This window comes from Canis aureus, chromosome 23 (genome assembly GCF_053574225.1).
Source record: "Canis aureus isolate CA01 chromosome 23, VMU_Caureus_v.1.0, whole genome shotgun sequence".
Lineage (NCBI taxonomy): Eukaryota > Metazoa > Chordata > Mammalia > Carnivora > Canidae > Canis > Canis aureus.
Genome location: NC_135633.1, coordinates 43,902,584 through 43,916,135, shown reverse-complemented (window position 1 = coordinate 43,916,135; position 13,552 = coordinate 43,902,584). Strand labels below are relative to the sequence as shown.

Below are 13,552 nucleotides of genomic sequence, written 5' to 3'. Positions count from 1 at the left end.
TGAAGGGATTTTCAACTGAAAATTCGGAATGATCTCTACAAATGGTTCTAAAAGACGTAAGTGCCCCAGAATACATCTTCCTATTTTCGTCCTAAGAAATCTTTACTCCTACCATGTATTTATCAACATTTATGCAACTTAAAACAGCCATGCTGCCACCTTATGATCTGCTTCAAAGGGCTTCTGATAACCAGTTTTTAAATAAGTTTTGATGTGTGCATTCTACAAAGAATTTTTCAGGGCCAAAGAGGTGATAAACCTGGACATATATAGATGAAAGCAAACAATACCACCTCTTCCTCCTTCCCTCTAAGAGACAATGAGCAAATACATGAGGACAGTACAATAAGGTAACCACTTTGATAGAGGTACGTGAGCGCAACCAGAGAAGGGACAATTGTGTTTCCCGGGAGAATGTCAGAAGTCCTCACAAAAGAAGGGAGCATTTTAAATTCGGGCTTGAGTAACAAGGGGCTGTGTTTCATGGGAATGAGCCAGTCCTAGTGAGTGGCTCTATTGCTTGCATGTGTTAATGCTCATTCATGAAAAGTTGCCAGCTGACTTTTTCCTGTCTCCATGTGTGGCTTCATTTCAGTTTCAGATGGCCTGCACACTTCCTGGTTGCTCCTAAATGCAGATGCTCAAAAATGCAAATTCAGCCCAACGCTAACCTTGGCCGTGTGAAGGTGGCCATGTGCATAAATGAATCACAAAACACATCCCACCAAATGGATGTAACTCTGAATTACCTGGGCATCACCTTCCCATCAGACACAGAAGCAGTAGTTTATATATTTAAGAAATCTGTTTCTTCCCATTCCATGGATATGTCTTTTTCCATGTCCTACTTTAGCCAGCCAAAGGATATCTTTCTTTAAATTTCTGTTTCTTTTTTTTTTAATATTTTATTTATTTATTTATTTTATTTTTGATAGTCACATAGAGAGAGAGAGAGAGGCACAGACATAGGCAAAGGGAGAAGCAGGCTCCATGCACCAGGAGCCCGACGTGGGATTCGATCCCGGGTCTCCAGTATCGCGCCCTGGGCCAAAGTCAGGCGCCAAACCGCTGCGCCACCCAGGGATCCCTAAATTTCTGTTTCCGAGACACAGCGACACACATCACCTTTCTACTCTAGTGCAAGGCTACACTGTTAAGAAACTGTGCATTGTCAAAAGTCCAGTTTAAAGGCCACTATTTCAAAGGGCTGGGAAAGAGGGCTAGATAATTTCAGACCCGTGACAGTAAAGCTATTTTCTCCTGCAGGAATTATGGCAAGATTAAAAAAAAAATTGCTATAAGCATATATAATAAAAACTAAACAGTATTTCCGGTTAAAACAGCACTTGAGTACGTCTTCCTTTTATCCACATTCTTAACCTTTTCTCTTACCATCAGCCCTGCGCTAGTAGCTGGCATGTTTTTTACTCTGTCACCATCCCTCTTATCTTGGTTTAAAGCCAAAGCCACTCAGACCAGCAGCTGGGGTTCAAACTCACAGCTTTTTCTCTTTTCATCATGTTATAACCATAGAACCCATATAATTACATCCACTAAATTAATGGATTATGTTAAATTCAGTTCCCATTATGAAAAGTCTAGATGGAGGATATATAAAAAATTACATTAATGCAAGTATTATAATTTGTACATTCTAAAAGTAATAGTAATATGCCTATTGGATATATAATAAGTATATTTCTATTCATTCTAGCATCCATTGACTTTGATAGGTTCTTTTTATTTCTTTTTATTTTTAATAGGCTTTTTAAGGCAAGGGGGACAGTTCTTGGCAAGTGATCTATCTCTTGATGCATGAAAAATCCTCCGGGGCCCCCCTCACCAAGTCTCAGCCCGGCACCGCAACAGTGGTAAACATTCAGACTCCAGCTGCTCCTGTCAGCTCACTCTGCTCTTGGTTTGGTCCGCTCTCCTGTGGCTCAAAAGAGCAGGAAGGCAGATGAGAGTCTGGAGGTCAGGGTAAAACGTAATGTCCTCCTTGGCTGGGGACAGATGTGAGCATGTGTGTAAAATGCAGTCTATTCAGAATAGGGATAGACTCTGCTACGAAAAACGGTTTCCCCAAATTAAATATTCCCCATGTACGTTACTGTAGTTCTTCCCTCCCTATCAATTAGGATAAGCTATTAGGTCCTTTCGGACATATATATTGTCAGAGGGACTTGACTTTTGGACGCCAACTCTGAACAATGTTGTGTGTCCCTTGACCTCAGATATACCCAGATGTTTGGGTCCCAGGGACACTTTTCTGGGGATAATAACCCTCTTTTCAGGAAAGCCCAAAATCCTCTAGCAACATAAAACCCAGTATGCTTTAAAGGGATGCAGTGGGGTTAACTTGTTTTTAGAAATCATCCCCCTTTCATGGAAGTATATACACCTATTATTGTAGGAGTCTTCAGTGCCTTATCATGGTAGTGGTTACGAGACAAGAGTGTCAGGTCCCACTGGCCTCTGGGAGGAAGTTTATCTTATTAACTATCATTAAATAATCCCGGTTTAATTAACTTGTGCTGTGATCAGTGACAGCTTGGTGGGGTGGAGGCTCTAGACCTACATGTCCTGCATCTCCAGGCATCCATCAATTTGGTGCCAGAATTAGCATGAAGGGAGAAGGGTCCCACTTTATCAAACCAACTGACACCATTTGTTGTGGCAGGACAGAAGGATCGGATGTTTTTAGCAAAAAAAAAGAAGACAAAGTGGGCAGAGAGAGCTCTGTTCCCCATGCCCAGGTCCCCTCAAGAAGCCAGCACAGTGTGACAGGAAAGGATCTGCACTGCCAAGCAGCAGGCCTGAATCTTGGCTCTGACCAGCTATGCCACTTATTTACTGTGTGGCTCCAAACAGGTCACTTGACCTCTCTGAGTCTCGATATCCTTTTCTGAAAAGCAAGGATAATAATTGTCCAGAAACTTGTGAGGATTAAATGGGCTAATGTATGTGAAAGCAATTTTTAAAGGGAGAAACTTCAAGTAAAAACAAATTATTGCAGGATCTCAAAACTGGAGACACAAGTTTGACTCAACCACGTGGCAGAAACCTGAACTCAAGTGTAACCTTTCTCTTGCTGTCTTTTTTGGGTCAAATTCTTGATTTGCAAATTGATAGATGATATGAAACACTGTGTGCACAGGAGGTATGAGATAAGGCCTAGAGCTTTTTTATTAATAAGCGTCTCAGGCCACTGTAGGGTCAGCCCCTCGGCTACCTTGTCTCAAGCAGAGATATTTTTTTTTCTCTACTGCCTTGCTGCCAGGAGAAAGGTGCATGCAATGTGGCTATTCTCTTAGAGAAGGTTTCCACATTCTGAAGCGCTGCTCAGGTGGAAAAATAGGTCACTTTCTACAAAGCTGACAACATACAATTCACTGGAGCAGAAGCTTCAGAGCTTTGGAACCTGCACAGAAAAGAAAGGTGATCCTCTTGGGGTTTTTGGAGGGTCTCACTGCCATATTTATGGCTCTTGCCTGTCTCCCCCAGAATTCCCGTAGCTACCGGGATTAAGTCTATGCCTTGAGCTAATATATCAGTATCTACCTGTGATTATTATCACCAACACTTTGAGCTGATTCAACCTCTTGATGCCTCATTATATTGTAGATCCAGTAACTAATGGTATATATCCTAACCCTAAATTCACACACTTTGCCAAGATGCCATGCCTTAGCAAATGCCACACAAGTCAATAAGCTTTCCTCTTAATTCTTGGCCCACGTAAAGGTTTAAAACATATTCTCCAGAGGTCTCTTGTATCTGAAGTGGTCTCTTCTGGTTCTCCTACAAGCACAGATTCATCTGGAATGGTGTTTGCGTGGCTCAGCTGTATTTTCTGAATGATTTCGCTGAAGGCTAAGCACAGTTTCATTGAAGACCTCCTCTCTGGGGCAATTGTGGGTGGGTGGAATAGATAAGGGAAGATCCACATGCTGAGAAGCTGATGTCACCACCAGGGTAGACCCCTCTAAACTTCTGGCATTTTGGAACTTGTGTGTACTGGAGATGAGGGATCTATAGGGATGTAGCTGTTATGAATGCAAAATGCAAACTCCCCAGTTTGTAGGGGGAAACTGGTTAAGATTCAGACTACACTGAAGGTTATTTGAAGCCACTGGAATGGGGACTATTGGCTTTCTTCTTTGAGAGTTAGCCTTAACGAGCCCCAGGCCAAGTGCACACCCAATCTCAGATTTTTCTCTGCTTTTAAAAAACTTTCAAAGCTAAGTTTTAACTGTCTTACTGCCTCGCAGAAGCCTTCACCATTTTATTTTATTGTGCTTATTAGAAGTGCATTACCATGACTGCCTATCACAGACTCCATTTACCTGTCCCACGGTATTCCTCCCCCGGACTATCCTGACTCCTTACCATTCTTGTCGTTCGTCGAGCACATGATGCTGGCTCATGCTCCATGAGGATGAGGGCCATGGCAGCCTCACTTACTACTATACTTCCAGTCCAGCATCCCACCCAGATCCTGACTCAAGCAGAGATATTTTTTCAGCAGTCAATCACTGCTGAGGGAATGGGCAAAGGAAAGGGTACCCCATATTCTTGGGCCTTTCTCTTTGCTGCTTTCTCTGCTTATGATGCATCCCCTGCCTGGCAGAGACCCAATAGGACAAGCTTCACTGCTTCCAATGCCTTTCATGGACTCCTCCAATAGGACCGAAGACCCCTCCTTGGTGCTCTTCTGTGCCCTAACTGTATCACCTACAACTGTTTATAGCTTCTATTTGTTTGCAGCCAAGGACCAAAGGAACTCCTGCAGATTGCCTAAGAAAAGAGGATTCAAAGGGTCATAACAGCTGCACTTGAATATCTGGAGGGCAGCTTGTATAGGAGGAATTAGATCAGGTTCTGGGGGGTTCTCATGGATGGAGATGTGTGACATCACAAGGAGGTGGATTTGGGTGCACACAAAGGGAGAAGATTGTCCGGGCCCATCTTGTGAGGTTGGCTGAATTTCTGTGCCAGGGGTGGAGTGAATAGGATAGGATGTCTATCATGGGTGGGCAGTTGGATTGGGAACAGTCAAGTTCCTTTCAAACTTGTGCAGAAACAGTAGGGCACCGTGCTTGGGACTGGCAGCTGAGAAGCATGGCACAGCCATTTACGTAGCTCTGTGACTTTGAGCAAGTCAACTGATCTTCCTGAGTTTTAGTTTCCTCAACTTTGGAGGAAAGTTAATGATACCCTTCCTTTATGGTGACTATGAGAGCCAAATGCAATTAGCTATGTTTGAAGAACAGAGCAGTCACTGATCATAGCTCAGTAAATGTTACTTTGTTGTCCCTGCTTCTTCCCTCCATGCCTTGGCTCTCATGCTTCTTGGTCTGGAGCACTGCCCTGATTCTAGGCATCCTTTCACATCTAGCTCAGTGGGCATCCCCTTCATAATGTGCTCCAGTGTTGCTTTCACCTCCCCAACATAATCTTGTGACACCACTGTATCCCATGGGTGGGGGCAGGACTGCTGTTGCTCACACTCTACCTGGCTACTACCATGCTTCACCCATGGCTGATGCTCCTTTCACTTTATTTGGAGCTCTGGCTGTCACTACCATCAGCACTCTGGTCTTAAGACTCTGATGGTCTCCTAAACAGTCCATTCTCCTGGACAACTATCTCCCTTTTTTAAATATATATTTTTTAAGATTTTATTTATTTATTCATGAGAGGGGGTGTGTGGGGCAGAGACACAGGCAGAGGTAAAGCAGGCTCCATGCAGGGAGCCTGATGTGGGACTTGATCCCAGGTCTCTAGGATCAGGCCCTGGGCTGAAGGCGGTGCTAAACCACTGATCCACCCAGGCTGCCCTGTCTCCCTTTTGATAGATATTTCTATCAGACTTTTGAAAAGTCAATGAAATTTTAAAAAATGAGCAATCAGCACGGCCCTGTGGGCTGTTTCTGATGCTCTGTCCTCTTGCTTTCCTTATAGGAATGCAAGGGATCCATCATTCTCTGCGCATTTAAATTGGTGTCAGGCTTTAACTGAAGTGCTGATGTTCATTAAATGTGTAGTTTACCAGGAGTCATCTCATGACATCAGAACTTTGTATCTCTTAAAGTTATGTTCAAACATGATGCTCCATGGTGGCTGGAATTTAATGAGCCTATTTGGCACTAAAATTCAAGTCTGCTTTCATTTTGTCAAAGCAACTCAGCATTTTGGTTCAAGATGCTAATTTTGTTAATTGGGCCCAAAATCTGTGTGTGAGAGAAAGATGAGTTGGAAGTTGGGAGGAGCATATTGAGGCCAGATCTGTATAAATATTGCTACACAGTCCAGAATAGGCAGCTACTTCTATTTATCAACGTAATTATTCCACAGAGTGGTGGAAAGTCCATTTATTGTTATCTGCCAAGCTCCCAGGGTAAACCGAGGAGTAGTCAATACTGGTTGTGCATGTGCGTGCGTGTTTTAAGGGGGGCATTTATTGAATTCATTTACCTCTCCATCCAATAAATGAGAAAATGCCTAAAATGCCTAATGCTTTCCTTAACAGTTTCTCACTGTATTTTCATTAGAGGACACTTTAGAGGAAGTGGGAGCTATTTCTATTTCTAACGAAGAGCTTGCCCCCTGAACCTGCAGGAAATCTTTCTTATCTTGCTGTGAGATTTCTCCATGTTTGCTTTCCTGACCACCAGCATCACCCAGGGCTACTTGTATAGACTCCTAGGCTCCACTTGAAACCTTTTTTTTTTTAGATTTGAGTGTGGGGCTAGCAATGTGCATTTCTGGTAAGCCCCAAGTGTGCATGCTGGTGTCTGAGAGCCCCTCTGCTGTCCTGGGATGGTGCTGTGAGGCTACTGATCAGTCTGCTGGGGAAAATGAGGTGATCCAAGTATTCTTATAAGCATATAGCACTGGGCTAATGATTCACAGGAGACAGGAAAGACCCCTGTTCTTCAGATGGAGATAAAAGAGGAGCCCAAGAAAAGCCTTTTTTTGAATCTGCATGCCATTCTCTCCAGTTGTACCGTCTTGGGCAGGGCACCGAGTTGCCACATTTATCAAATGGAGATTATTGTACATCACCTGCTGAAGATGGAACTGGGCCAGATGACCTTTCCAAGTGTTTTTACTACTGAAATCCAGTATTTTATTCTACAGCTTAATTACAAGAGTGACTTGAAGGTTAGAAGAGGCTCTGAGATGAGCCTGAACTGACGTACAGCGTTCTTTGAGGAAACGTTCACTTTTCAAACCAAGAAGGCCTCTTCATGGGATGCCCGAGGGTTGAATCACAAAAGCTTCCAGCATTCTGGGTTTACTGGGCATAGAAAGGTTTATGGGGACCAGAGAACGGAAGTCCTGGGCAAGGACACCACCTCAAAACTCCCTGCACTTAAAACATTAATGTCTCATGAAAAACCTCCCTCTCTCCATTAAAAATCACCCGTTAAAATTCCTCCTTATTTTTTTTTTAATTTTTATTTATTTATTCTCAAGAGACACAGAGGGAGAGGCGGAGACACAGGCAGAGGGGGAAGCAGGCTCCATGCAGTGAGCCTGATGTGGGACTCAATCCCAGGACTGGGATCATGCCCTGAGCTGAAGGCAGGCGCTCAACCACTGAGCCACCCAGGTGTCCATAAATTCCTTCTTTCTAGAAATTCTGCCTAGTCTCGGCTCCTCTGTCTCTTCTTTTTTTTTTTTTCCTCTGTCTCTTCTTGATGAGCTCGTACTCACACCTCAAGACCCCGGACGTAGACAGTCTGTGGTGTAGAAATGTCACAGAGAGCTTCCCTCTGGCCATAGCGGGGATCCTGTCCTTCCTATTCTCTGGCATTTATTATAACATTGTTATTGCAAATACGTACTTGCAAGCTCACCAACCTCACAGTAGCCAGCTCCTAAGGGCAAGGACTGTGTCTTTTCCACCTTGAAACTTTAGTGCCTAGCACACTGCTGCCACCATAGATTTTTGCTGACTGACATGAGTTCTCGGAGCATGAGGATTAATTAGCTGGTTTAGTTTCTCCTGCAGGGTCTACCCTGTCCTGCAGTGAACCTCTTTTGAACCCTGCTGTGAATCACTGCATGAAGGCCCTCGCAGAGCTTTGGTGCATAAATCAGTTTGCCTACAAAGGAAATCTAGGTAAAGCCCGGACAGCTGGCATTCATAAATCCTGCATGTTGGTGGCATCTGCCAGAAATGCATCGCATCTAGCATGCATGCGTTGAGTTACCTTGGAGCTTATTTACATATTCAACAGGTCAGCTATGACAGTATCTATCTGATGGAAGCCTAGAATTCACTGGGGACCACAGGGTGAGTGACTGGCACTTTTCTGGGCTGTGTGGAGGCTGCCAGAATGTCTCTGGGAGGGATCTGTGATCTTATGAGCTCTCCTCTGAGGAGCTTCTTTTCCAAACTGCAACCAAGAACTTTCTATAGGGGGAAAGAGGCCAGAGGCTTGCCTGTCCCCAGTTACCTAAAGGGATGTTTTACAAATGGCCTCTCTTCCGGCTATGGCCCCTTTGTGCCAAGTTCATGCTGGCTAGAAAAACTCTGGGTGTAATTTTCTGAGAAGAGGGCAGTGAATTTATGGCTGCACATGTCAGAGAGGAAAGGAGGCAGAGAGCAATACTTCTCGCTGACCGCTGTGGGCCTGTGACTCTGGGCGGCTATGGCCTCTGACCAGGAAAGGTCAAGGTTTGGGGACTCTGGTTATATCAACAAACTTGAGCCATTCCATCTCCTCTGCTCTGAGGGCTGAATCCATCCCTTGGCTGAGCTCCTAGGTACGTGGCACATTTTTCACAGAAGCAAATCTGAATGCTTTTACCCTTGGCAACAGCTTCCTAACTTGTTGCCCTGCCTCTGGCCCAGCCCTGGCTACTCCATTCCCCTCTGCAGCCGGCACACTCTTTGTGAAAGCCAGAGCTGGTCCCGTCACTTCTTCACTTCACATCAGCCCACGGCTCCTCCTGCCTTCGGACAATTTCTACAATTTTCATCCCGGCTGAAGGCCCTTGTGTGAACCCTGGGCCTGCTCACAGATCTCATGTCATCACGCCCACCCTTCCAGGGACAGAACATCTCTCCCACTCCCCTGGTGTGGGCTTCCTTCCTGCCCTGAACCTTCCTCATACAAGCTGCTCCCTGGCCTGGAATGTTCTTCCTTTGCCTGTTCTCACATGTCTGATTCCTACCTATGCTTTATCCCAACCTGTCAAGTCCTCCTGCAGGATTTCGTACTTCCCCTAGCAATACTTAACGCGTGGGATCCTGCTGGCCTGCTGGTCTGTGCTGCTCAGTAAGCTATCTGCTCCATGGGAGTGGAGACTCAGCCTGTCCTGCTTCTCTCATGGTGACTTAGCGCATGGTAGGTGGCCAGTAAACATCTCCCTGAATGAGTGAATGGATGAATGCCTGTTTATCAAGAATGGCAGCCCAGTCTACTCAGATCGTGGGAAACGTGAGGGAACTCCAAACCACACTCACCGTTACAGGTGCAGCGCACATTCCTGTAGAAACGCGGGCACACGAAGCTTATGCGTGCCGTGCTGTAGGTCATGAGTGCATGGGAATCCAGGGACAAGCCTTGCTCACAATGCTGCTCCTGGCAGTCCAGCCCCGAGCAGTTTTTCTCCAGGATGGCTGAGATGCGCATGATGTTCTCCAGATGTCTCCTGGCATTGGACAGCTTCTGGATCAGGTAGGCTGGCTTGTAGAACTCACTGCTGTGCATTTCCACAGCAAACAGCATGTCCAGCTGGTTGGTCCCCGCTACGGGCTGGATGCTAATGATGCGCAGGCTGTCCTGCTTCTGGGTGAGGACGGCGTTCCGCAGAGTGCGCCGGAAGCCATGCATGTGCAGCCCCACGAAGTCCTCGGGGGACACGTTCTCAAAGCGGATGGTGACGGTGTTCTGCAGCATCTCATGCACTAGCTGTTCCACATGCACCACCACATCGATGGGCACCTGGAAGCGTCCGTCACTCACTGACACATTCAGGACATACTTGCCGCTGTCTAGACCCCCCAGGGCGATGATCTTCCCATCGTGACTGTTCACTTTGAATAAGCTTTTCTGCTCTGATTTCAAGGAAAATGTGAGCACATCATACATGTCTTGATCTGTGGCATGGATCTTCCCAATGACCCCACCAGGAAAATCGTCCTCCATGGTGACAATGTAAATTTCCAGGGGGATGGCCGTGGGCTTGTGAATACTTTCTTCAATGACCCGCACACGGATGTAGGAGTGAGAAACTTGCTGAGGTTTGCCTGAGTCTTTTGCCTGAAACAGCCAAGAGGGAGAAAGGCAAGGAACTAAGAAAAACCAGAATAATTTTAAAAACAACAAAACTCGGGTGGCCCAGGTGGCTCAGCGGTTTAGTGCCGCCTTCAGCCCAGGGCCTGATCCTGGAGACCCGTGATTGAGTCCCACGTGGGACTCCCTGCGTGGAGCCTGCTTCTCCCTCTGCCTGTGTCTCTGACTCTCCCTCTCTCTCTCTCTCTCATGAGTAAATAAATAAAATCTTTAAAAAAACACAAAAAACAAAAAACAAAACTCAGAGAGAGGACATTTATTCCTTTACTCATGTTTGCTCTTTCTCCATCTCGTCACTGCCCAGGAAAATACCGAAGGCGCGCACTGCAGTAAGAGGAATGATTTATCACCTTAGGGGTGCACATGTATACTCTGTTATGGACAATAAAATGTGTCCACACAATGTAGCCATTGGGGGTGAACAGGGAAGGACAGAGGGTGCTTTGAGATCCAACATGCCTGCAACACACTGGCCTGGTTTTCATTTTGAAACAGAAGCCACGGGGGAACCTCATGCATACAGTGGTATTCTCACCGGGAGGACCAATCTTTGTTCTTTTTGGATTCTTTACCTTTGATTGGGCCAGAGAACTCCTTTCTGTACATTCAAGAAATGACATTGGGTGTGAATTACACAATATTATGGTTTAGAATAAAAAAATGGGATGCAGAAGGGAAAAATAGGTAGCCTGAAAAACACTTTGTCTTCCTTCTATATACAGGAATTGATAGAAGCACCCCTCCGACAGCAGATCTTCACTGAACACCTGTCACGTGCAACATGGTGGTAGTTAGTGCTGTAGAGCTCCAGAGATGGGCAGATTCCCATGGACCGGGTCTGCACAGATGTCAGAGGATGGAGGGATGTGGTGGATGGACCTCGCAGGTCAAGTGTTCCCAAGGAGATATGCCCTTGTAGGTGGGAGAGTTAAAGCAGGGACTTGGGCATCAATCACATGGAGTTTGAATCTTGACTGCCATTCTCTGTGTGTCTAGCCTTGAGGACGTTACTTATCATTTCTGAACTTCAATTTGTGTGCCTTTAAACATGAGGATAATAGCAGAATCTACTTCACAGGGTTCTGGTGTTGTGCGGATGAAAAGACACAGTGGTTGCGAAGTGCCTAGCACAGGCCTGACTCCCGGAAGTACTTAGTGCATCTGAATTAATGTGATTAATCATGTGAACCAGAGCTGCTGAAAGGGAAAAGTCATGCAGGAACAGATAAGTTTAACAAATCAGGCTGAACTTGAAATCAAACTGTGGAAGGCCTCAAAGGACAGCAATGAGCATGGACTTCATAGGCCAGACAATGCCCGCTCATATGTCAGCGAGCAGAGGGGTGACAAAAGGGCATGAAGCCTCTGGATGGGAGGGGACTGTTCAGTGGGCCTGTGGACTGAGCAGGACTGGAGAACCACATTTGCTCAAGGACCCTGAAATTCAAAATCAGAGCATGTGGGGCTGGAGTTCAGCCTACAGATCCCAAGTTTTCAGGCACTAGGGAGCCACAGAGGCTTTAGTTCAGGGCAGAAGTTGGCCCACCTTTTCTGTAGAGGGCTAGATAAGGAATAGTTTTAGGCTTTGGGGTTATAGGATCTCTATCAATAATCAACTATGTTTCCAGTGTGGGAGTAGCCAGAGCATACATAAATGAATGGATTAGGCTACGTTCCAACAAAATTTTGTGTATAGAAACAGGGTGAGGGCAAGATATGGTCCAGAGGCTACAGTTGGTGGAAGCCTGGTTTAGGGCACTGACAAAACCAAAGTGGAATGAGTAATCTGGGAGGGATACATCAGGGATACATAGGGATACATCAGGAAAGCATGAGGAGTCACCCAAGAGGCTCCTGCAACAGTGACTATATGAGGAGGTACAGAGTAAAGTGAGGCAAGGAAGGAAACGTGACTGATGCACACAGGGACCTTGTGAAGGCAGAAACTTAGCACTTGGTGTAGTTTAACTTTAGGGACATGCTCAGAGCCGAAAGCCATTAATTCGGAAGGTTTCATGGAGCAGAGTAAGCCATAGTTTATTCTAAGAAATAATGAACACAATGAAATGCTATCCAAACATAAATAATAATTATTGCTACCATTAGTAATGACTTAGGGTTGCCCTCTGTGGCATCTGCGAATCAAAAAGTCACTTAGTTTCACGGATGGGACCCAAATCTTGGTACAGGCAAAATTAATTCCTGAGAACTCATTTTCTGCTCTTAGCCACACCCTTTCCATACTTTGGCCTCTTTGTCCTATTTCATTTCACACAGGCCATTGATCTTGAGGAAGCTGACATGCTGGGAGGCCATGGCCATCTGAGTGCTTGGTCCCCTCCTGCCTCTCTGGGACAATTTACCAAGCAAAATTCTGCTTCAGAAGCAGAGGCCATGATATGCCTCAATCACATTAGGACAAAGACTGGGAGCTTTGGCGGGTGGAGTAATGTGGCAACTTCTACTCAGTATAAAGCAGCAAGCCTTGACCAGTTAGTGGTCTTGGAGGGTCAGTTAGAACCCCGGGAGTTTTTAGAATGCAGGTTTCAGCCCAGCTACTGTCTGGTTGGCACAGCCTACAGGATTGTCCCTCTGAACAATGACGCTTCCCTTCCTTCCTGTTCAATTTCACACAAAGAGGCCGCTTTTATTGGTGTGAAATTGAATTTGAGAGTAAAAGGGGGAACATTCCTGCACAGTAATGAATTCTGTTGACTTGCTCAACAAAGAAAACCCATCCAACAGGCACAGGCCAAAGGTGGCCTGATGCAGACAGAGGACGGGCTGTACCTGGACAGACGGGTCATACCTGGACACACAGCACGTACTCTGGAGACTCCGTGTGCTGGAAGACCACGGCTGATCGCAGGATCCCATGTGGGTCCAGCACGAACTCCTCTTCTTCGTTTCCCGACAAAATCGAGAAGGAGAAGGGAGGCCCATTGTGGAATGAGTCCCTGTCTGTCACCACCAGCTGCAAGATGCTGGTGCCTACTGGCTTATTTTCCTGCATAAAAGAGGATATTAAAAAGGAAGATAAAATTACACCTCTCTTCACATTGAAAAAAAAAAAAAACCAAACAAACCATCATTACTGGCGAGAAAACAGGGCTTTGAGCAGAAGGGATTCCCTGTGATATTATCTTCTCTTCTGAAAATAGGCGGGTGTCTGCAAGCATCATGCTCTGCATCCTTGGCTGCCTCCCCTCCACTGCCCCTGAGACGCTGAGCTGCAGGTG

The 13,552-nt window shown here is 45.8% G+C and overlaps 1 protein-coding gene across 3 annotated transcripts in view; it reads right to left on the bottom strand.

The window, feature by feature from the left end:
- FAT3 (FAT atypical cadherin 3) overlaps positions 1 to 13,552 on the bottom strand; it is a 648,833-nt gene that overhangs the window by 39,478 nt on the left and 595,803 nt on the right. For all 3 annotated transcript variants that reach the window (XM_077867437.1, XM_077867438.1, XM_077867439.1), the window contains 2 exons: positions 13,123 to 13,320; positions 9,482 to 10,280 (listed from right to left, as the gene is read on the bottom strand). In XM_077867437.1, coding sequence (XP_077723563.1) covers positions 9,482 to 10,280; positions 13,123 to 13,320 — 997 coding nt within the window. The remainder of the gene's footprint in view (positions 1 to 9,481; positions 10,281 to 13,122; positions 13,321 to 13,552) is intronic.